Source organism: Oncorhynchus clarkii, chromosome 3 (assembly GCF_045791955.1).
Source record: "Oncorhynchus clarkii lewisi isolate Uvic-CL-2024 chromosome 3, UVic_Ocla_1.0, whole genome shotgun sequence".
NCBI classification, from domain to species: Eukaryota; Metazoa; Chordata; class Actinopteri; order Salmoniformes; family Salmonidae; genus Oncorhynchus; species Oncorhynchus clarkii.
Window position 1 is genome coordinate 39071461 of NC_092149.1, and position 25577 is coordinate 39097037.

General features: G+C 43.7%; 1 protein-coding gene across 2 annotated transcripts; it reads left to right on the top strand.

Moving 5' to 3' along the window:
- Positions 1 to 958: 958 nt before the first annotated feature.
- Positions 959 to 10715, top strand: LOC139394970 (guanine nucleotide-exchange factor SEC12-like). Of its 2 annotated transcripts, none has more exons than XM_071142837.1 (10): positions 959 to 1185; positions 2192 to 2368; positions 2584 to 2773; positions 3136 to 3389; positions 3493 to 3573; positions 3711 to 3838; positions 5167 to 5340; positions 8882 to 8954; positions 9046 to 9205; positions 9308 to 10715. In XM_071142837.1, exons 2-10 carry the CDS (start codon positions 2234 to 2236, stop codon positions 9400 to 9402), a joined length of 1290 nt encoding a protein of 429 aa, XP_070998938.1. In that variant the 5' UTR covers positions 959 to 1185; positions 2192 to 2233; the 3' UTR covers positions 9403 to 10715. The 2 variants fall into 2 exon arrangements, with proteins under 2 accessions (XP_070998938.1, XP_070998939.1); XM_071142838.1 differs by having other exon boundaries at positions 1026 to 1185; positions 3139 to 3389.
- Positions 10716 to 25577: the final 14862 nt, after the last annotated feature.

The following is a 25577-nucleotide window of genomic DNA, read 5'->3' on the forward strand; positions in this document are numbered from 1 at the left end:
TTCTCTAGATTCATAAATAAACATTGTCCTATGACAATATCACAATCATTCTCTCAGTATCACTGTGAATGCATGATTGTTTTAGAGAGAGACCATATTTTTCATCATCCCTCTCATGTGATTAAGCCGATACACTGTAACTCTTTGAATGACCCTGTTGGGCAGAATCAGAATAGGACATCAGATGTGCATATTGTTTCCCATGGCATTGGCCACAGAGGACAAAGAAGAAACCCATTATTTGCACAAGGAAAGTGTTATTATCAATACATTGTTTGGCCAATATAGGCCTGTGCAAATATTTTCTGCTGTCCATGATCTGCAGAAGGTTTTAGATCTATGTAGAATAGAATACATCTATGTAAAACATGTGTTGCAAATATTTGGCTCTTGTTTTGCAATGCTATTAAAATGTTTATTGTATTTAGCAAAAACAACAACAATACACTTCAATCAATACAGTGTCACAGAACAATGAGACAGACGTTTCACCAGATATATCAATCTGAAGCATCCGGTTAGGATTTCCACTCACCACCAAATATGGTTATTAGAGGAAGCCCAGTGGCTAACAGTGGGAGAAGATGGAAGTGAGATGGATTTTGGCCAATGTTCTGCAAATTTTCTCATCGATTAAGCATTTAATCTTAACACGGTTTTCTGTTCCCCAAACTAGAATCTGTTACGAACAGAGTGGATCAAGTTTTGTAGACTTCACCCTATGCCAAAGTTAAAAAATAAATGTATAAAAATGCGCTGTTTAGTAGAGTAATGGCGAATTTAGTTATTGAGCAGGCGCACTTCACAGAGTAGTCGTTCTCTAACGGTAATATGCAAATAATACTAGAACGCACCAATAGGATCTCGCTAGGTCGTGCTTAGCTCTGCCCACCATGATTACTTTTCTTTATTTGGAAACGACAAGGTGTGGTCTATCTAGCGAGATAGTTCTAAAAATAAAATAAAAAATTGACAGCGTACGTACAGGGGCGTCTTTAATGACGTGATCGCTCAGGTTGCACGCTGCTGACGTGTTTGTAGGGAAGTAGCAAGCTGGCTACCTAGCTAGCAACTTGAGCGTTAAATTCATTAGACGTGTGCAGCCAGTGACAGCTCATCATGGGAATAATAGCCAACGAATTGAAATAATTGGCGTCAGGAGAGTAATCGGAGTAGAGTACACAGGTGGAGTTTGCAAGACCTCAAATATATTGGCATCCACTACACCATTCATGCTCGAGTAGCTAATGGTTGGAGGGCATGCTAAAAGCTTAGATGGCGAGTTAGCTAGCTAGATAAACGGTATTGTACAGATGTATTGTGCAGTGACTATTGCTGAGATTTCAAGATTATGTAGCTAGCTAACAAGACTTTCGCGATGGGATGTTTAGCGAACTAACATTAAAAGAACAAAAACCTGTTCCAGTTAGTTAGTAAACGATGTAGCAAGCGCGTTAGGCTTGCCAGGCAGAAGATACCATCCCTACCGTTACTCTTGTTTACACCTGAGATCATATGTCATGATATTATTCTTATTATTTTATTACCTCATTGCAGGAATGGGATATGCCACTGTACTCCAAATGTTACCTTTATCCACACTGCTCCATCGAGAAGAATGAAATACTGCCAGTTTCCAGAAAACGTCACTTTTCATCTTCAGCTAGCCGAAAAGAGCAGTTTCCCAGGAAAACTAGCAGTATTTCAATCTTCTCAATGGTGCAGTATGGATAAAGGTACAATCTGGAGTACAGTGGCGTATCCCATCCCTGCATTGAGGTATGTTTTCCGACCCATATCTCCCCCCGGCTCCATAGTGTCTTAATGTAACCGTTATTGTGTTCCGCCCTCAGTGCGGCTCATTGTAAACACGTGTAATGGTAGGGTTAGTATCTTCTAAAACAGGGAAAATATGTGTACTGTCATAATACACAATTGTCCACCACCATTTTCGGACAATTTAGGATGTTGCGAACCGCGTTCAGCCAAGGGTGTGCAACATCCTAAGTTGTCTGAAATTTGTATTTAACTTCTGGCTTCCCATGGACTGTTTTGTACAACCAAATACAATTGAAAGCAACGCTAGTGTATGTAAGTACGCCAGCATTGCTAAAAGCAAGGATCTAGCTACTATTGTGTAATTATGTTTTTTTTATTTGTATTTTGAGTTCTCATGCATCTGTTTCTACAGACAAGGAATTTGCCGTGAAGTGGATTGATTCCTTCAAGGGCCATGGGCAAATGGAGGATGCCAGACCTGTATAGGGCCCCCTTCCCCCTCTACACAATCAAAGTCGACCCCAAAACAGGATGGGTGATCACTGCAGGAGGGGGAGGTGCTTCCAAAACGGGCATAAAGAATGCAGTGGTAAGCTACTGAATGTTTAGGTGATCATGTAATGGTTCTGCTCTATGGGCACAATCTCTCAATTTCTAGTCTTTTCACACCTTTTTACATTGCATGTATTCTGTAAGTGTGAAAATGCAGAAACATTGTAGATGTGGGATTCAGCATTTATTTTGATCTAATTAAATCTGAGGAATGTTGTACCGTATTTGCTAAGTTGGGACTGTCTTTTTCAGCACTTCCTGGGTTTGGAGTTGGTAGGTGACCAGCACTGTGCCACCCTGGTGCACTCTCATGACACAGACACGCGTGCCACCATGAACCTGGCAATAGGCGGGGATGTGATCGCCGCAGGGCAGGACGGCAGATGCAGCCTCATGCGCTTCAGACAACGTCAGACCAGGGGCAAGGCCGCAGCCAAGGACGGTAAGGAAGGAACACCCCCAAAAACCTGCCATTCACTTTTATAAACCTCTTTATATACAAAGTTCAAATTATCTTTGCAGATACATTTACTGTAACGTCAATCAAATCTTACATTTCGTCTATTACATCTGTGTTTCTCAATCCTGGTCCTGGTGACCCAAAGGTCTGCACATTATTATTTTTGCCCTAGCCCTAACACACTTAATTAATCTAATCAACTCATCATCAAGCCTTTGATTATTTAAATCACGTCTGTTTGTGGTAGGGGGGGGGATTAAAATGTGCACCCCTTTGGGTCCCAAAGAGAATGATTGGGCAACACTGCCTAACATGAACACATCACTACGCCCCTTATTTTCCAGCAGGGGGTGGCAGTGAGCAGGGCGCAGCTAGAAGACGAGCTGGGAAAGGGGGTAAGGGGAGTGAGGGAGCTGCTGCTGCTAGGGGCAATGTGTCCGAGATGAAGGATAACACCACCCAGATCTCTGTTGACACGTTTGGGGAGGTGCAGTCGGACCTCAACCCCCAGGACCCCCTCCAGAAGTGTGTGAGGTTCAGTCCCGATCTCAGCCTCCTACTGACTGGCGGAACAGACGGACACATCAGAGTGTGGGAAGTGAGTTTAAGTTATGCCAAAATGGCTGCCATGTTGAGACTTCTCCCCAATTGTTAATGTGCAGGTTTTGAGCTTGACTGTAATGCCTAAGCTCTTTCACCAGTACCCCTCCTTAAAAGAGAAGTTGGACTTCAAAGCCCATGAGGGGGAAATTGAAGACTTGGACATCAGTCCGAATAACAAGGTACTAACCAGCTAATAAGTATATGATCTCAATGTCTGTCTGTTGGAATCACAGTAATAAAGAGGTTATAAACATCATGTGCAAGCTAAACTGGTAAGGGTTTTCTGACCTGTGTGTTATTTTGTGTTTCCGTGTAGCACCTTGTGACGGTGGGCCGGGACTTTGCCTGCAGTATATGGAGTGGCAACCAGCTGGCCATGAGCCTCTGTTGGCATGAGAAGATGCCTCAGATAGCAGCAAAGTCATACCGCTATATGGCTTGCAGGCAAGCACATACCCCTTTCTCCTACGAATATTCACATCACTGACATATGGCTCTGGTCCCACTAGCATACCACATAAACTCAGCCAAAAAATAAACGTCCTCTCACTGTCAACTGCATTTATTTTCAGCAAACATAACAAGGTGTAAATATTTGTATGACAGAAATTGAATAATGTGTCCCTGAACAAAGGGGGGTCAAAATCAAAAGTAACAGTCAATATCTGGTGTGGCCACCAGCTGCATTAAGTACTGCAGTGCATCTCCTCATGGACTGCACCATGGCAGAACATTGACATTCCTGTCTTGCAGGAAATCACACACAGAACGATCAGTATGGCTGGTGGCTTTGTCATGCTGGAGGGTCATGCCAGGATGAGCCTGCAGGAAGTGTACCACATGAGGGAGGAGGATGTCTTCCCCTGTGCGCTGCGGTTGCCTGCAATGACAACAAGCTCAGTCTGATGATGCTGTGACACACCGCCCCACACCATGACGGACCCTCCACCTCCAAATCGATCCCACTCCAGAGTACAGGCCTTGGTGTGGCGCTAATTCCTTCGACGATAAATGCGAAACCGACCATCACCCCTGGTGAGACAAACTGTGACTCGTCAGTGAAGAGCACTTTTTGCCAGTCCTGTCTGGTCCAGCGACGTTGTTGCTGGTGATGTCTGGTGAGGACCTGCCTTACAACAGGCCTACAAGCCCTCAGTCCAGCCCCTCTCAGCCTATTGCGGACAGTTTGAGCACTGATGGAGGGATTGTGCGTTCCTGGTGTAACTAGGGCAGTTGTTGTTGCCATCCTGTATCTGTCCCGCAGGTGTGATGTTTGGATATTCCGATCCTGTGCAGGTGTTGTTACACGTGGCCACTGCGAGGATGATCAGCTGTCCGTTCTGTTTCCCTGTAGCGCTGTCTTAGGCGTCTCACAGTAGGGATATTGCAATTTATTGCCCTGGCCACATCTGAGGTCCTCACTCCTCCTTGCCTAAGGCACGTTCATGCAGATGAGCAGGGACCCTGGACATCTTTCTTTTGGTGTTTTTCAGAGTCAGTAGAAAGGCCTCTCTAGTGTCCTAAGTTTTCATAACTGTGACCTTAATTGCCTACTGTCTGTAAGCTGTTAGTTTCTTAACGACCGTTCCACAGGTGCATGTTCATTAATTGTTTATGGTTCATTGAACAAGCATGGGAAACAGTGTTTAAACCCTTTACAATGAAGATCTGTGAAGTTATTTGGATTTTTACTAATTATTTTTGAAAGACAGGGTCCTGAAAATGGGACGTTTCTTTTTTTGCTGAGTTAGTTTTTTTGCTCTCCCGTGTAGGTTTGGAAAAGTCGAGGACCAGAAAGACACCCTGAGGCTCTACACCGTCCAGATCCCCCACAAACGAGACAGAAAACCTCCACAATGCTACCTCTCTAAATGGGACGGCCAGAACTTCCTACCCATGCTGACGAACCCCTGCGGCACTGAGGTCATCTCCACCCTGGCTGTCAGGTGAGGAAGGATGGAGAGGATACCTAAGATTCAATGAATCTTTCCTTGATTATCTGCATCCTATTTCCTTGCCCCCTTCTGAACCGTATTGGAGAATGTCCCTCCCCTCAGACCTTCTTTTCCAATGCATTTTAAAAAGGCAAGGAGGAAAATCATAAAGGATGCGAAGAATTGAGCAAAGATGAATTGAGAAAGAGCCTTATTTGTTAATCTCTGATAAGGTCGCTTAACTACTCATTGTAGGTATTTCTCTGACGTTACTGTATCATAAATGTAGGGCTGGGCGATATGGCCAAAATATAATTTCACAATATTTTTCACATTTATGTTATTTTATGTTTTTGAATATTAACATTTCTAAATTTGTTTTATGAGTTGTGCATGATCATAGGGTGGCTACACATACAGTTATTTTCAAAGGGGCTTTCTCTAGTCTGTGCAGTCAAACAAACCAAAAGTTGATCTATTTTTACATAATTTCCACAATGCCATGTGCACAATATGCGCAAAAAAACCCAAGGCCTTGTGTTTTTATCTGAATATTGCAATTGTGATTTGACTTGCGATTTAGATCAAAACACTCGGGTGAACTGTTATAATCATGGAAATAGGATGATTATTCTAATTCTGCACTCACTGGAGAGTTTATTAGGTACATCATCCCGTTCAAGAAAATTGGATTGGTCCTACAGACAGTGAGTTATGCGGCCGTGGCTTGCAATATAAAGCAGGCAGACCGGCATCGAGGCTTCCAGTTACTGTTCGATTGAACGTTAGAATGGGCAAAACGAGAGACCTACAGTTGAAGTCGGAAGTTTACGTACACTTAGGTTGGAGTCATTAAAACATTTTTTTTTCTACCACTCCACACATTTCTTGTTAACAAACTATAGTTTTGGCAAGTCGGTTAGGACATATACTTTAATGACACAAGTCATTTTTCCAACAATTGTTTACAGACAGATTAATTCACTTATAATTCACTGTATCACAATTCCGGTGAGTCAGACGTTTACATACACTAAGTTGACTGCTTTTAATCCATTTTTTTAAGACCTCCCACAAGTCTGGTTCATCCTTTGGAGCAATTTCCAAATGCCTGAAGGTACCACGTGTACTATTTTTTTGTACAGATGAACAAGTATAAACACCATGGGACCACGCAGCCGTCATACTGCTCAGGAAGGAGACGTGTTCTGTCTCCTAGAGATTAACGTACTTTTGTGCGAAAAGTGCAAATCAATCCCAGAACAACAGCAAAGGACCTTGTGAAGATGCTGGAGGAAACGGGTACAAAAGGATCTATATCCACAGTAAAATGAGTCCTATATCAACATAACCTGAAAGGCCGCTCAGCAAGGAAGCCACTGCTCCAAAACCGCCATAAAAAAGCCAGACTACGGTTTGCAACTGCACATGGGGACAAAAATCGTACTTTTTGGAGAAATGTCCTCTGGTCTGATGAAACAAAAATAGAACTGTTTGGCCATAAGGACCATCATAATGTTTGGAGGAACTAGGGGGAGGCTTGCAAGCCAAAGAACACCATCCCAACCATGAAGCACGGGGGTGGCAGCATCATGTTGTGGAGGTGCTTTGCTGCAGGAGTGGCTGGTGCACTTCACAAAATAGATGGTTTCATGAGGAATGAAAATTATGTGGATATGTTGAAGCAACATTTCAAGACATAAGTCAGGAAGTTGAGGCTTGGTAGCAAATGGGTTTTCCAAATGGACAATGACCCAAAGCATACTTCCAAAGTTGTTGCAAAATGGCTTAAGGACAATAAAGTCAAGGTATTGGAGTGGCCATCACAAAGCCTTGACCTCAAACCTATAGAAAATATGTGGGCATATTGTCAGGAGGAATGGGCCAAAATTCACCCACCTTATTGTGAGAAGCTTGTGGAAGGCTACCTGAAACGTTTGACCCAAGTTAATCAATTTAAAGGCAATGATACCAAATACTAATTGAATGTATGTAAACTTCTGGCCCACTGGGAATGTGATGAAAGAAATAAAAGCTGAAATAAATAATTATCTGTACTATTATTCTGACTTTTTACATTCTAAAAATAAAGTGGTGATCCTAACTGACCTAAAACTGGGAACTTTACTAGGATTAAATGTCAGGAATTGTGAAAAACTGTGTTTAAATGTATTTGGCTAAGGTTTATGTAAACTTCCGACTTCAACTGTAAGTTACTTTTGTAGCTTGGTTTATCGTCGGTGCCAGGTACGCCGGATCCAGTGTCTCAAACGTCCGCCCTCCTGGGCTTTTCACGCACGATATTGTCTAGGGTTTTACCGAGAATGGATGTTGGTTGCACCAGTCAGCAACAGTCCTGTGAAACAGCTCGTTGATGAGAAAGGTCGAAGGAAAATGGCAAGAATCTCGCACTCTTAACAAATAACGGCGCAGTACAACAGTGGTGTGCAATGGCAACTCGGAACGCACAACTCGTCAAACCTTCTCATGGATGGGCTATTGCACCAGACGACCACACCGGGTTCCACTCCTATCAGCTAAAAACAAGAAGAAGCGGCCACGCGATCGCCAACATGGGACAGAGGAGTGGAAAAACATTGCCTGGTCTAACGAATGTTGTTGCGTCATGCTGATGGCCGAGTCTGGATTTGATGTATGGACTCGTCCTGCCTGGTGTCAACGGTACAGGCGTCGGTGGTGGTGTACTGGTGTGGGGATTTTTTGTTGTCAAACATTAGGTCCCTTGATAACAACATGCTGATTTTGGCCTACACCATCACTGGTGTCAGGCTATATTTGCTCTAACTCAGTACATTTATTAGCTATCCAGCTAATTAGTGATTACCATTAGCGGCGAACACAATTTTTCTCCCCCCACATCTTTCTAAGAAAATAAACTGGCTGTTTGCAGACATTAAGATGCACAAACGAATAGTGTATTTCTAGAATGCTTATATTAACAGGCAATGTGGAAAGCAGTGTCACTGTCATCAACATATTGTTGCATCTGCTGCATTGACCATGCAGACTGAAGAGAGAATGGGGGCGGCAGGTAGCCTAGTGGTTAGAGCGTTGGACTAGTAACCAAAAGGTTGCAAGATCGAATCCCCGAGTTGACAGGGTAAACATATGTTGTTCTTCCCCTGAAGGCAGTGTTCCTAGGCCGTCATTGAAAATAAGAATTTATTTTTAACTGACTTGCCTAGTTAAATAAAGGTTAAAAAAATAAACAAAATAAACTGTCGGCAAATGATCTCGTGGTCTAACATCAACTGAGCTCCTTCAGTGACGGGGCAGAGCTTGGGGAGAGAGACGACTCAAGTAGCGGAGTAAACTATAAAAACGAGGTGGTGTATCACATTTAATGAACCAAACATTGAAATACCGTTACAGAAGGATAAGTAAAAACTCAAACTGGTCTGTGCATCAATACTGATATATATTAAAATAGGGTATACCACCTAGCCCTGAATAAATGTGTTTGTATTAGATATTTGTTCTTCCCTGTTAACCGGAGTCAGTGGCTCCTTTTTGTTCTCGCTGTGTTCCACAGTGACTCTGGAACCTTTCTTGGCCTTGGGACAGTGACGGGATCAGTAGCAATCTATATCGCCTTTTCACTACAGGTAGACACACACACACACACACACACACACACACACAATTAGCTGCCTTAGCATATCCCTGTGTAACTCCCTATTTATCTTGTCTCTGTAGAAGTTGTACTATGTGCAGGAGTCCCACGGCATTGTGGTGACCGATCTGGCCTTCCTGCCCGACACTCCCAAAGGCCAGAGCCTCAAAGGGAACAACGAGGCAGCCATGTTGAGTGTGGCTGTGGACTGCCGCTGTCAGATGCACACTGTGCGCAACCGAAGTAAGTGGTTTGAATTGGTAGCATTGATTTTAGCATTGTGAGTAGTATTGTCTTTTCCCTCACCCTCCTTCGTTCTCCCTCTCTGCATCTCCACCATCCCAGGATCCTTCCCTATCTGGCTGGTGCTGTTCTTCTGTGGCCTCATGGTGGTGGGAGCTGTCCTGCTCCTGCAGCACCTCTTCCCAGGATTCATTTAGACATTGACAGGGAGTTAAGGAGAAGGAAAGAATCTGACTGCCCTACAACCACTACTAGCCCTACAATCTTCAACAACAACCTCAGAGGAACCCACCCTGACACCACTCAATCCTGGAACACGCATCGATCTCCTACCTATAGCCATCGTACCACACTTAACCAAACCGTGGAACATTTTAACCACACTTGCCCAACCCTGGACTACATTTACTATAGCCATTTACTCCCTCTTAACCCAGCAAGATTCCCTGCATCAATTACTATACCCGTAACCAATATTTGTATCCCCCATCCTTCCCTGTCACCCCTTGTCCTGATTCAGGACTACCCCCCCCCCCAGTGAACCATCTGTGCTCCTTCCACCCCCAATTCTTGGAGACACAAGATTTCTTTTTTTCTTGATCTGTATCAATCTTCTTTTTGCTTTTATACCATGGTGGGGAGTTAAGGGCTCAACTTCAGATCTATATCATCATGAATGTGCAAGGGGTTGGGCCTTTGTTATCGTAGCTATTTAAGAAATAATTTAAAATTATAAATATACTTAAATCATTGCTCTTCTGTCAGTTTCCATCTGTCCTGTGCATACATAAACACACATACCAGTTTCCAATGAGGCCTGTGTTTCCTGCTTTGTCCACTAGTTGGCATCATTGACCAAATGTCTATCTAATGTTGTTCATCCCAGACTGGGAAGCAGGCCAGGCAACAGGGCATCATGACCTTCAGGAAAAACTAAATCAATTAGGTTGGTGGACTCCCCTTTAGCTCCATTTCCAATGTTGAAAGACCTGCCAATTTGAGTTCTGCTCTGAAGGCACCTGTATAGGATCTCTAATCGTCTCCTTTCAGGCCTATTTCGACATTAAACCAGATTGACAGATGGAAGGGTGGTCTTTTTTTCTGCTCCACACAGCTCCGTAGATGTGTTTGTGTACAACCATTCAGTCTGGGCCCAGGGCATGCTCTGATTCGTCAGAGCTGGACCGACTGATTCATGTTAATGGTCTAGTCACTCACGTGACATTTTAACACAAGTTAGCTAAGATAGAAGAACGAGATAATGATCCTAAATAAAAGATGAGGCAGGCTATGATCCAGTGTATGTGATGGTTTTCTGTGTCTTGCGGAGTATAAATACTGTATATCAGCATTGTATGGTCTTTTATAGCATGGAATTCAAGATTCTTGCACGTTCTCGACCAAAGCACCATGGAGAGTGCTTGGTTTGTTTCAAATGGCCGACTAACACTATCATCAAGCTGTATAGTTCATCTGTGTTTGTTTCAACCAATTAAACACTTTATTGGAATCTCTTTTGTCGAGGCTTAATGGCCTTCAACTAAAGAGCTTTAATGACTTTCTCTTCCGCTTTCTTCACACTCTTTAAAATAATGCCACCAGCCCGTTTGGGTACCTGACTATGTAACAGCTTGGTTCTGGCCCCTAGTCTCACCACCATTCCTCTACATGCCTGGCCTAAGCACTTGCGTTGTTGCAGAGATGGAAAGGTTGCTGTGATACACTGGGACGTGCTCATTAAGCACCGACTGGAACACAACGGACTAAAACACGGAGGGTCTACATGGACTTATCCAATAAGAAAGTTGAATTTTAGTTTCCCATTGCAAAACCTTTAAAAAAAAATTATTACCCTTCTTGAACACGAGCCCCGGGGCATAATAGTAGGGTACAAGGTTGAAAACATTGGATATACAAATTAGAGGTATAGAATGGACATTATCTACTGTGAACTTTGCAATCTGGGACATTTGAAATGTTTGGTCCCACCAGTTCACATCATAACCTTTTATAGGTGCTTTGCCAGTGACAACAAAGACTTCTTGAGGGAACAAGAAACCTTGAGAGGCATGCATTGCTGGCATGTTGGCCGCAATATTGTTTGGCTTTGGCATACACGGCACACTGGATGGGGTTTTAGCCTTAAACCAGCCAGCAGTTGGACTACAATTTGTTTGATCAGAATTGACTTGCCAATTTTCCTCCCTCAACATCAAGGCCTCTGATGGGTAGAATGTCAAGGAGTGTGGGCTCTCTACCTCTTCAATTTCTGTTACAGCAGCAGTGTGTCATTTGTACACTCTATCTTATTAAAAACAAACAGGCAGAATATACCCTTTATTAAAGGTCGAATGCAGCCGGTTTTATTTCAATATCAAATCATTTCTGGGTAACAATTAAGTACCTTACAGGGATTGTTTTCAATTAAAATGATCAAAAATAAACAAAAATGGCTTTTTAGCAAAGAGACATTTCTCAAGCAAGAATTTTGTTAGGACTGTCTGGGAGTGGTCTGATTGGGGAAGGGAAAACTGAAAACGAGCTGTTCTTGGCAGAAAGGTTTGGAACTCTTTCTTATTGTTCTATTAACCAGGCAGGCCAAAACTCCATCCCACCAAAACAGTCAGAAATTCTAGGCAATCTTTTCAAACAGCTCTTACAGGTAGCCTAGTGGTTAGAGCATTGGGCCAGTATCAAAAGGTTGCTAGATCAAATCCCTGAGCTGTCAAGGTAAAAATCTGTCGTTCTGCCACTGAACAAGGCAGTTGACCCACTGTTCCTAGGCTGCCATTCTAAATAAGCATTTGTTCATAACTGACTTGTCTAGTTAAATAAAGGTTCAATAAAAAGGGTATTATCATAATTTTCACAATATTATAGTATATACAGTATAAAACACAGGAAAATCACATTTTTGATTGCACTGGGCATTTAAAGAGATTCTCTGGTACTTTTGTATACTTTTTAGCCAGTAGTTCTGAAAGTAGTCCCCGAAAAATGTGTACTATGTTGCCTATGTGCAGATATGTGCACCACCTCATTGCTCTCTCTCTAATGTACACTGAGTCGTTGGGCCCTTCCTGCAACCTCATTTGATAATGCTGGGCAGGCCTCCTGCTAGCTGTCACTCAAATGCAAGGGGCTGAAGCTCATTGGCTAGAGCACGAATTGCTAGGGGGTTGTCCCATATGGGGGAAATGTAGGGAAAATGACACAGGACAACTTCAAGAAAACAGTTTTGTGGCTAATAGAGGTAAGACAGTCATTCTGCAAGTTGATTATGAATGTGTAACAAGGTTGGTTACGTTTCCACTTGACACTGCATAAATATGTATTGGATGTTTATTTATTTGATTTTTTATTTCACCTTTATTTAACCAGGTAAGCTAGTTGAGAACAAGTTCTCATTCACAACTGCGACCTGGCCAAGATAAAGCAAAGCCGTGCGACACAAACAACAAAGAGTTACACATGGAATAAACAAGCGTACAGTCAATTACACAATAGAAAAAAATACGTCTATATACAGTATTCATTTTGGTTGGTTGAATTTACATATCAATGAGGTGTTATGCCATTGGTCATGCTTGCAGATAGGGGGAGATCGCAAATTTAAATTCTTCCCACTCTGATATTGACATTCAAGTGGTAGGTCACGTTCTGAAATACTGTATTCTATTTTCATATTTATATGTGTACGAGTTCACAATGCACATGTCCTGATGTGTATATACAGTATATATGTGTATGGTACCTGTTAGATATTGGGGGCATCCTATGATCTGCTTTTGTATGTTATTGCTGTAAGAGCGAGTTAGCTAGCATGCTCTATTTGTAATGGTCACGTTAGCTACCTGCTATTTCAGTTATTTCCATTCTTACAGACAAATCACAAATCTACAGCCATCAACATACTGTTGTCCTGCACATCTAATGTGCTTCCTTGTGTCTATTGTCAGAAAAAACACAAATCAAATGGCATCGCTGGCTGGACAGTCACAAAGTATGATCACATCTGTTACACTACTGGTGCCGAGACCAGTCATCTTGTCTTCGCTGGACAGCTGCTACACATGTATGAACTACACCCAATCAAGTCAAATTTGATTTGTTGCATACATATATTCAGCAGATATTATTGCGTGTGTAGCGAAATGCTTGTGTTCCTACCTCCTGCAGCTTCAGCAGTATGAACTAGACATTGACACATCCAGCCCAAAGAGGGAGGTTTAAAGATTACTTCCTTAGTCGCTAAAGTACCGGAACATGTCTTTAAGGCTTTCACTGAAAACAAACGTGTGCATGTGTGCACTCACTCACAGTGTGTTTGGCCAACAGGTGGCACTGTGTGTCTGGCAAATTATTGCTGTATAGTGGTGGAAGTCTCCATGTTGTTGATCTAACCTACATTCTGATTCAGTTGAAGCAGCACAACCTTCCCACACATCCGAGCCAGTTATCACAGATAGGGGGGAAAGTCTCAGACCTCTCAGACTCAGAGGTCTATGGTTTCTCCAGTAAAGTCCAAGGCCACTTCACAATGGCAGTATGTGTTTCATTGTGAAGCTCTCTAAATGCTGTCCAGCCAGCCATCCCTGGTTTATTTGTCTATATGAGAGAGCGAAGGGGCAAGTATCATCATCATCATCATCATCATTGTGCTGAAAATGCTGAGCTCCATCAGTGAGACAAAATTACGCCCTAAAAGGTCAGCAGCCATGTTTGCGCAAACCATTCGCCCCTCCGAAACGTCATTCTTCTCACCAAATTGTGAAGCCGATTCAGACATTTCCCCAAATACACCCCCGCCCTCCAGCCAGCCTCCTCCACCCCCGCCCTCCAGCCAGCCTCCTCCACCCCACGGCCCACCCCTACATCAGCACAAGGCAGGAAACCCAACTCCCACCTCTCACCTACATCGCAGCCCAGCCCAGCAGGAAATGAATTCCCCAGACAGGCCCGTGTCTCAAACTCCATGAAGAGGAACAAACACCATCTCTTTCTCTTTTTTTCACCTCCTGTCCTCCCGACAACGCACATACCCCGTGGGTATGCCCCATGCCAGACCAGTAAAATGGTTTCAATTTGTCTGAGGAGTTGACTGGTGGCATGGGGCAAAATGGCTAGACAGCGAGGGGGAAGTTTGTCTTTCTCTATAGTGGTGACTAAGCCAGTGACCATGATTATCTGTCCCATCGTGGTGATTGTTTTGGCGTACCTTGATAATACAGTAATACAGTAATAATGCAGACCAGGGTCATGTGTCTCAGCGGGTGGGTTTTGTTGGCTGGCCTGGTCAGCCTGGTTTGCACAGAGCATTGGGGACTCCTGTTCAAATGAGACTACTAAAACAATATGAATGGATATGTGAGTTCATGGATCAAACCTTGTGGGACAACAGGGACTCAGGGGTAGGACGTAGCATAGTAAATGCGGAACACTCCAATTAGTATGATATGTTATGATTCGTATGGTATGTATTCATTTGTGGATGTCCATTAGCATTTGTTCAATATATTACAAATTGCAATTCATACAATATTTTACAAATTTGCAAAATATATGATATGTTACGAATTCCAATGTGATGTGGCTAATGCTAACATTAGCTAGGTGGCTAACATTAGCTAGGCTAGGGGTTAGGGTTTAAGGTTAGGGTTAAGGTTAGGAGTTAGGTAAAAGGATTAGGGGAAGGATTAGCTAACATGCTAAGTAGTTGCAAAGTAGCTAAAAAGTAGAAAGTAGTTGCAAAGTTGCTAACTAACTAAAATGCTAAAGTGGTACGTGATGAGATTTGAACGTTTGCATCCACCCTGACCAACCATCCTACTTTTGTTTTTGCCTTATGTAACCTTCTGTCTTATGTAACCATACTAAATGTAACATATCATACTAATTACTACTAATTTGAGTGTCCCGCCTTTACCTTTACTTTGTTACGTCTAGTCTATGAGACCAGGCTGTGTGGGACCACTGGTTCAGATACTGTCATGTCGAATTACAGGGAAACATTGATCTTCTTTGCATTTCTCTTCGCTTCTCGTGTAAAAAAACACTTCAAACTCACCCAGTTGGATGCAGTTATGGTATCAGAGAGCGGCGGCTTTAAATGGATTTCAAAGGTGTGAGATAGAAATCATAAAACATGCATGTTTCCACTATAAAGGCAGGCCTCTCCCGTTGCTGCTTCAGGTGTGTTGAAGATCAAGCATTTCAAATTAGGGAGGGGAAAAAAAACACATTCTCCCAGATGAAAAGGTTTCCCGGGGTCTAAAGCACATAAAATACAGTCTTAAATGTAGTACAGTTAAGCAATAATGTGAAACAGACAAGCAGGGCAAACATTATACCTGCCTTTGCCTCTATCAGCATGGCAAACAACTGAGATATAAAAGAGACCCCCCCGCCCACACACACACACACACACACACACACAAAACCCCATACAGTGCCTTCAGAAAGTATTCCTTCCCCATTGACTTATTTCTAATTTTGTTGTGTTACAGCCTGAATTAAAAAATGTATGAAATACGGTTTTTGGTGGCTTACGTTAGCCACTTAGGTCATGTTAGCCATAACAAATTGGAATTCGTAACAATAATGTTTTGAAAATTAGTAAATTTGTAAATTATTGTACAAATGGATGAAAACCCAACGTATAATGTCGGCGCCCGTCGGGCTCGGGTCAGGTAGCAGAGCTCTAGTTTGAACCCAGAAGTCGCCCCCTCCTGGTAGCCTCTGCAGCCCAGAAGCCTCACCTTTCATAGCCACATCACAGCAGCATACCGCACAGCAGTGGAGAGGCCAGGCCAGCTGCCTTTGACTTAAACCTCCTGTCTACTCATCTCCATCTCTCAGCCCTATCTTGGATGGGAGAGGAGGAATTCCTCATTATCGTATGGTCCTCTCTATAGATATAAAACGTTTTATATGAATGATATACGACCACTCAAGATCTTTTCATCCATTATTGGGAACCGACAAAGAGCGAGGAACCACTTTGAACAAAATGTGTAACATACCTTTTGTACAGCACCATACATGGTACAAGAAATAGGCTGTGTCTGCATGCATGTGTGTGTAGGCTATTTCATGTTTGACTTTGATTCTGTGTGTTTGTAAGAGTGAGTGTAATTGTGTGGCATAGAACTGGAACAGTGTAGTGTGCTTATGTCTCTTCCTGTGTGTCTTTGCAGTGTGGTGAGTGAATATGTCTTTGAGTGTACTGTATGTGTGGCTGTGTATTTGAGGTGAGTACAGCATATGGGTGATGGAGTGTGCTATGTGCTTTGGGATTGAGTGACTGTGTGTGTATGGGAGAGTGCTGTCGTCTAGCAGTGTGATTGTATGAGGTGGAGTGGTAGCCAGAGCGGCACCAGGTACAGTGCTTTATCAGAGATGGAACACATTAGAGAGTATTATTGCTTCAGCATGTTTCGGTCCACACATTACTTCACTCCCACTCACTCCTATCACAACCAGTTTGAATTGGAAGGGTTAGGGGTTAGCTTTAAATTCCACACATAAAATGTACATTCATTTTGATTTGCGCTCAACCCTGTCTCTTTGTGAGTGTGTGTGTGTGTGTGTGTGTGAGTGTGTGTGTGTGTGTTCATGTGGCTACAACCCCATGACATGGCAACATAAGACGAAACAGAAGAATACTGCTTGAAATTGTTGGTGGTCGAATGTATAGTAAAACATGATCCGCCCTGAGTTAAATGTTGTGGTGGGCAGACCCCAAGGAGTCTAGAGAAGAAAGAAAAAGAGTGTTTGTTTTTGATGAGAAGCTGTTGGGATGGGCTGGAAAGAAAACAGCAAAAATGTGTGTCAGGGACTTTAATTGTAGGGCCCCTTATTCTGGAATGATTCACCCCCATGTCTGGGAGGCAGAAAGTGAGTCAGTTTTTAAAATGTGGACTAGAACCTCATCTCTACCTCCCTCCCATACCGTCCCGTGGCCATGCTCTGTTTATTCTCATCTGGCCATTGTTTAAACACTGCTGACCCGTCTCACCAACTTAGGGTGGTATGCTTGCCAGGCAGTCTTGCTGGCACAGATTAAACAAACACACACACACACATATATATACATATAGCCACAAACGCACAGACAGACATAGGCTGTGGACTTGATAGCGGGGTGTGCCTCTGTAGACGCCAAGTCCTACCCAAAAAACCTGTCTTTCTAAACATTGGTGTTCTAATGGTATCTGCCAATGCCATTTCAAAACGTCTCCTCCTCGCAGGAGAGGTCAAATATAATCAGATTACATGGGATGGAATGACACCCGATGAGACTAAAGCCCATGTGTCTTAGTCGAGTCTAGCGTCTAAGCTCTTACCCTAGCAGCAAACCCAGGCCAGTGGTGACCTAGCCACAATGAGCCAGGCAGTGAGTAAGCCAGGATTTCCAGCGAGAAAACCCTGTATCCCATCCCACACACTCACACCACAAGTGTCTGTGCCGGGGCCCCTCTGCACTGACGTCAGCCATGGAGTCAGCCGGCCCACGGCTGGAGTGGAAATCTGTCGCACACAGCTAAAAGTGGCCCTGTCTGTGGATGTGTGTGTAAATAAGCCAGAGCCCAAATAGAAGGCCACATAAACAAGAGGGGAAAAACAACAACAGACAAGAAATGAAGGATGTAAAAGTATATGTTTTTCCTTTTCATGAGCAAAATCTCCCAGGATAAACAAAACAAATCTCTTTAACTCTTTAAAAAAAGCATAACCCTGCAATGCCTCACACAATCATGTCCTATACATATAAAATAGTAGGCTAAATATTTAAATGTTAATTGGCACACACACACACACACACAATAGATACAGTATGTTGAATTTGCTGGCAGAACACAGTTGAAGCTCTGACTCTCCTGGCTCGTGCCCACCGGACAGTAGACAGTAGACACAGAGCAGAACTGGACCCTGGCAGCCAAGATGTATGGAAAGCCACAGACATGTTATTGAGGCTGTGACGCAAAAGCCCTGCATGTCAACCAAACTATATATAACCAGCAGTAGGATGCTTGTTTGTGTGTCACACATCATTGTTTTTAATCATACTGTGCTTTGTGCCATGTGCGTAGAGTCTGGCCTACAAGAAAGCCTTGGTGGCGAACCTTAACTACAGTTCTGCCCACCCATTTAGCCACAGTCTGTCTGGGCCATAGATGGGTTAGCTGACAATGTCACGAAAACAATGCACACACTTCAATGGGGCAGAAATATGTGTGTTTATTTACGTTTTCAATTAACATTGGAGACTAAATATTGTTTACATGTTGTGAACAATGTAAGCCAACTCCATCTGTTTTGCCCCATAGTTGCGCACGTGTCGGTTTAGTTGCTAAACAACCAACCCATCTATTGGTATGGGCACTTTGTCCCAACCTGCTATATACCATTCTGGTGAGAACAGGGTGCCACGGGAGAGTGGGGGCGTTTTCAGGACGTAATTTCCCTTCGACTTCTATTTCGGTAAACCAGACGGAATAATTTTGACTCTTTTTCTTTTTGTCACCGTGGTGGCTATAGTGCCCGAGTGAAGGACGGGGCATTAAATAACACAGATGATGGGAATCTGGGTGCACACGCCCTGGCCCTGCTGCTGCTGACATTTTGGGTCTAATATAAGGAGTTCTGAACTCAAACATGGAAAAGACAACATGGTCGCATTAAGAGAAGGGCTTTGGTTTCTGACAAAAGGGCAATGAAACAAAGAAAATGACAGGGTGAGTGGAACAACTATGTCCCTCTGTCTGACTCCCTCCTTCCCTTTCCCCCTGTCTGGCTGTGGGTGACTTGAACAGTATTGGCCCGTTAGAGCAGCATGGGGCTTGCCTGCTGAGGCGAGAGTGGGAAAACCGATGCTGCGGCAGGACAGGGGTAACACGATCATAATGTTCCATAGACAAGTCTGAAGTCGTCTAAAACGACTCACATCTTCACTTGTCAACATTTAGAAATGATATATTACTGCGTCATGGGTTATTTCTGGTATCTCTCACAGACCCACAGTCTGGCCTGGTAAACTCACATCAGATGACAGAGATATGGGTCAACTTGCTCAGCCAGTCCTTGGAGCTAAAGCCATGTGTGGCGCGTCACAGACACCCGTTGTGGGGCTTGTGGTGGGGGGCTCCCTGCTGGTGATGGCACCACTTTCTCTTACCGCCCGCTCTTTAAGACGCAAGCATCACAATGAAATTATACGTCTAGCCCAGGGCAAACATTGTGTGATTCACCGTGATGCGGTTTGAACCCCAGTAGTAGCGCATGGTTTGTGTGTGGTGGTGGTGGTGCTATGAGTGAGGTAGCATGTACGTTTATGTGCGTGTGCGTTTGCCGCAGGGCTGATGTGTTAAGATCCGCGATTGAGCTTTGGTTTGCCGTGATGAGACATCCTCCTCTCACAGGCGGGCCTCTGTCTCTCGCAGCACTGGATAGTTAGCAGAGTGAACACGAGCAGGGGCCATTTTGACTCCTGTGAGGTGAAATAAATCAGAGGGTCTCTCCAGCTGTTCCCCGATCAGACCAGTCCAGATGGAGACAGGCTGAGGCAGCAGTGCTGGGGGGCAGTGGGGCTCTCACATATGGGCAGTCAGGCTCATTACTAGGAGGTTAGCTACCGGTCTGCAGACTACCTGCGATGGTGATGATCACACGTGGCTATCGGCTAGCTAGAGGTCCATTTCTCCATGCTGGGATGAGAGGGACCAGTGGATATGAAAGAGTACAGCCCCACTCTCCCTGGATAGTGTGCCTACAGAGGTAGTGGGGGTGGTGATCCCAAATATATCTGGTCTGAGTCCCAAACATTTCCCCTTCAACCCTGCTATGAATGAGACAACCACCACACCACTAACGGCAGTCCGGCGCTTCACAGTCTCAGCATCAGAGAGGAACGTAGGTAGCTGACTAGCAATTTTCACCTGGACTATACCTGATGGATGCATCTGACTGGCGACTGCAAACATACTCACTAACACAACACACAAACACACACATACTCATACACAGCCATTTTATTTGCATGAGGTGGTCACACCCATTCTACACCGCATTAAAGAAGATGTTGGTAATCATCTTTAACACATGAAATACATTAAATATATTTATTTGGGGGGGGGGGGGGGGGGTGAACTGCCCAGGTTTAGACTATTCCTCTATAAATAAAATAAAACTATAAAAAAAAGGATCTTCTGGTAAAACAATCAGTGGTCTCGTAAACAACACGCCCCTAAACGCCCCTGCGAATATGGCACTAAATGTCACAGTGCGCTGAATCTGGCAAGTGACAGCCATCTGAAAACCCCCTGGCAAATACAGGAACATTCTGTCTGAAGCACAACGCTGCGTGTCAATGACTGGACAGTCTCAAACTTCAGGAGTGCATTCTAGAAATGTCTACTGCTATTGGCATCACCTGCTGTTACACCACACGATTGGTCAGGAAACATAAGTGACATACACTTATGTGATGCCAAGGTCCTCAAGTCTTTTTTTTTCAAGTCTCAAGCCAAACAGACTGGTTGTTTCATTAATTGAAATTGTGGAGCCTTGCATAATATTAAATTTATTTTTTTATTTTTTTTAAATAAGAGTCGACTGAAGCACCAATCTAATTAACATAATACAAAAATCCCCATAAAAAGTCTGTTTAAATTAAAGATATGTTTTTTTGCATTGGTCTCAATCCAGAGACATCGCATTCCGCATTTGCGGAGGAAAGTGAGAGAGCTCCAGCACTGTTTGTCAGACCAGGAGACATCCTGAAAATCGGGATGTATCACCCGAACGGTTTGGCCTACAACTAATATATGTGTATGTGTATAATATACATGTGTCCTAAAATTCCAAATTAAATAGCGAAATGATCCATGGTATCACCATGTTAAAACAATTCCATTTGTTAGCTTAGTAGAACCCCATCCAACGACTTATACTTTTAGGGTTAATTTCTGGATACGTCTACAAGTCACGCTGTGTTCAAGTTCCATGTGCCTGTAGTCACGTTTTAAATAACATGACATTACTGTACAGTACTGTAACGACTGCAAAATGTTTCAAGATGAAAGGGCAAGGTGTTTGTTTGCACATTACATTAACCTAAGTATTTCCTGGGAAAACAGCATGATGAAAAGAAACGACGAAATGAAAATAGAAATGTACAAGTGTGCTCCTGAGTGGGCTAGCTTGAAAAGTGTACGATGCCACATCCCAGTATAAGACACGGGATGTACTTGAACTGCAAATCGGTGTGTGCTCCACTGGCAGCGGTGTGATTGGACTGGTTTGGTAGAGTAGTGTGGAGCAGAGCGGAGAGGATGGGGAGGGCCATCTATGGGCTCTATGTGAACAGAGCAGGCACTGTCTCGTGGCAGTAAGAAAGTTGGAATAATATATACGTTGGACGAGGGCCCACTATTAAAAATGGAGCCTACTCGAGGCAGTTGTATAAACTTCAGAGGACTTTCAGTGTCTCTCTTTCTGATGTCAAAGGTCTTTTGAAACACTTAAATCGAATCACTGTAATGGACAACAAGGGAGGAAATTAAATTAGATTTCCTCCTCCTATTGGGTTCCGAGGTTTCACTTTCAAACAAGGTGCACCCATTTTGCACGAGAACTTGAGGTATTTCATTATTTGATCACGCTTTGAAATGTTAATAGGGCAAAATTTGAATGTGATCCCTCTTCAAAATAAGCAGCAGCAGGGAGGGGCGTATTGTGATTGGAGGGTTTAGTGTTTATCCTGCATTTTGGCCTCACTCTCTACTTCAGGAAGGTTTTCTCTGGCAGGGATGACCCAAAAAGGCTCAAATAAAGCAGTGGACGTCAAATTTTCTTTGGTGAGTTTCTATCACCCCGGGTACTCCAGCTGCCCAGCCCCCTAAACAGCGAAAGAAAACATGGCGGCCCCCGCAGGGCCCTGAGTCAACACTGGCGGACGCCTGCAGCTGCTTTTCTAATCACAGGAAAGCCTATAAGCGGCAGCATAGTGCGGACACAGACCAGCAGACTACATACTCCACTCGATCTCTAGTCTCTCTGTCATACACTCTCGGGGACACACACAGACGGACACACATACACACAAAAACCTGGATGACTAATGCCTGCATTATGAGTTTGACTCTGAGTTTCATCATCATCGTAAGACCAGAGTCTGATCTGTTGCAAGGTATTCACATCTTCATTTTTCTATTTAATAACATTTTTCAAATTGATTTTTTATTTCACCTTTATTTAACCAGGTGGGCCAGTTGAGAACACGTTCTCATTTACAACTGTGACCTGGCCAAGATAAAGCAAAGCAGTTTGACAAAAACAACAACACAGCAACACACAACAACACATGGGATAAACAAACATAGTCAATAACACAATAGAAAAATGTATATACAGTGTGTGCAAATGTAGTAAGATTAGGGAGGTAAGGAAATATATAGGCCATAGTGGCAAAATAATTACAATTTAGCATTAACACTGGAGTGATAGATGTGCAGATGATGATGTGCAAGTAGGGACACTGGGATGCAAAAGAGCAAAAATAAATAACAATATGGGGATGAGATAGTTGTATGGGCTATTTACAGATGGGCTGTGTACAGATGGGCTGTGATCAGTAAGCTGTTCTGACAGCTGATGCTTAAAGTTAGTGAGGGTAGGTCTCCAGCTTCGGGGATTTTTACAATTCGTTCCAGTCATTGGCAGCAGAGAACTGGAAGGAAATGCAGCCAAAGGGGGTGTTGGCTTTGGGATGACCAGTGAAATGTACCTGCTAGAGTGCGTGCTACGGGTGGGTGTTGCTATGGTGACCAGTGAGCTAATACGGGTCTTTACCTAGCAAAGACTTACAGATGACCTGGAGCCAGTGGGTTTGGCAACGAATATGAAGCGAGGGCCAGCCAATTAGAGCATACAAGTTGCAGTGGTTGGTAGTATATGGGGCTTTGGTGACAAAACGGATGGCACTATGATAGACTACATCCAATTTACTGAGTAGAGTGTTGGAGGCTATTTTGTAAATGACATCGCCGAAGTCAAGGATTGGTAGTATAGTCAGTGTTACGAGGGTATGTTTAGCTGCATGAGCGAAGGAGGCTTTGTTGCGAAATAGGAAACCGATTCTAGATTTAAGTTTGGATTGGAGATTCTTAATGTGAGTCTGGAAGGAGAGTTTACAGTCTAACCAAACACCTAGGTATTTATAGTTGTCCACATATTCTAAGTCAGAATCGTCCAGAGTAGTGATGCTAGTCGGGCGGGCAGGTGCGGGCAGCGGTCGGTTGAAGAGCATGCATTTAGTTTTACTAGCATTTAAGAGCAGTTGGAGGCCACGGAAGGAGTGTTGTATGGCATTTAAGCTCATTTGAAGGTATTTTAACATAGTGTCCAAAGGAAGGCCAAAAGTATACAGAATGGTGTTGTCTGCGTAGAGGTGGATCAGAGAATCACCCGCAGCGAAGGCCAAAAACTTTGATATATACAGAGAAAAGAGTCGTCCCGAGAATTTAACCCTGTGGCACCCCCATAGACTGCCAGAGGTGGGGACAACAGGCCCTCCGATTTGACACACTGAACTCTATCTGAGAAGTAGTTGGTGAACCAGGCGAGGCAGTCATTTGATCAACCAAGGCTGTTGAGTCTGCCGATAAGAATGCGGTGATCGACTTAGTCGAAAGCCTTGGTCAGGTCGATTGAAGACGGCTGCACAGTACTGTCATTTATCGATGGCGGTTATGATATCGTTTAGGACCTTGAGCGTGGCTGAGGTGCACCCATGGCCAGCTCGGAAACCAGATTGCATAGCGGACAAGGTACAGTGGGATTCTAAATTGTCGGTGATCTGTTTGTTAACTTGGCTTTCGAAGACTTTAGAGACTTTTCTCCTCCTTTGAAGAGGGGGATGACCGCGGCAATTTTCCAATCATTAGGGATCTCAGACGATACGAAAGAGAGGTTGAACAGGCTAATAATAGGGGTTGCAACAATTGCGGCAGATAATTTAGAAAGAGAGGGTCCAGATTGTCTCGCCCAGCTGATTTGTAGAGGTCCAGATTTTGCAGCTCCTTCAAAACATCAGCTATCTGGATTCGGGTGAAGGAGAAGGGGGGGGGGGGGGGGGGGGGGGGGGCTTGCAGAGCTGTTGGCCGGGGTAGGGGTAGCCAGGTGGAAAGCATGGCCAGCTGTAGAAAAATGCATATTGAAATTCTTGATTATCGTAGATGTTTCGGTGGTGACAGTGTTTCCTAGCCTCAGTGTAGTGGGCAGCTGGGAGGTGGTGCTCTTATTCTCCATGGACTTTACAGTGTCCCAAAACTTTTTGGAATTTGTGCTACAGTATGCAAATTTCTGTTTGAAAAAGCTAGCCTTTGCTTTCCTAACTGACTGTGTATATATTGGTTCCTAACTTCCCTGAAAAGATGCATATCGCGGGGATATTCGATGCGGATGCAGTACGTCACAGGATGTTTTTGTGCTGGTCAAGGTCAGTTAAGTCTGGGGTGAACCAAGGGCTATATCTGTTCTTAGTTAAAACATTTTGGAATGGGTTATTTAAGATGGTGAGGAAAGCACTTTTAAAAGAATGACCAGGCATCTTCTACTGACGGAATGAGGTCAATATCCTACCTGGGCCAGGTCGATTAGAAAGTCCTGCTCGCTGAAGTGTTTTAGGGAGCGTTTGACAGTGATGAGGGGTGGTTGTTTGACCGCGTACCCATTACGGACGTAGGCAATGAGGCAGTGATCGCTGAGATCCTGGTTGAAGACAGCAGAGGTGTATTTAGAGGGCAAGTTGGTCAGGATGATATCTATGAGGGTGCCCGTGTTTACAGATTTGGGGTTGTACCTGGTAGGTTCCTTGATCATTTGTGTGAGATTGAGGGCATCTATCTTAGATTGTAGGACGGCCAGGGTGTTAAGCATATCCCAGTTTAGGTCACCTAATAGTACGAACTCAGCCACGCTCAAGGTTCTAAGCCAAGTTAACGGGGGGCAATCAATTCACATATGGTGTCCAGGGCACCATAAGTCAATGTTGCCAAACAGTAATGTTAGCTTGTTTATGTGGCTAGAGCTTTATGCATAATGTATTGAGTTGGTTTTTAAGGGCTTGTTAATGTTGTGTTAATGGTCATACACCCCCTTCTTTAGCAACATGAACAGACAAATTTAATTAAAACAATTCTTGTTTTAAAACAAGCCTCTTAATGATCTCTTGTTGGAAAAGTGCCCCAGAGATAGAGGGGCAGGGGGGTAGGGGTGTAATGTTTAGGGTGCGTACCCATGGAGAAGTGCCCGGATGGAGACTCCATGCCAGTGGTTGTGTACTGCCTCTGGGGTAAAGGAGGTATAATGT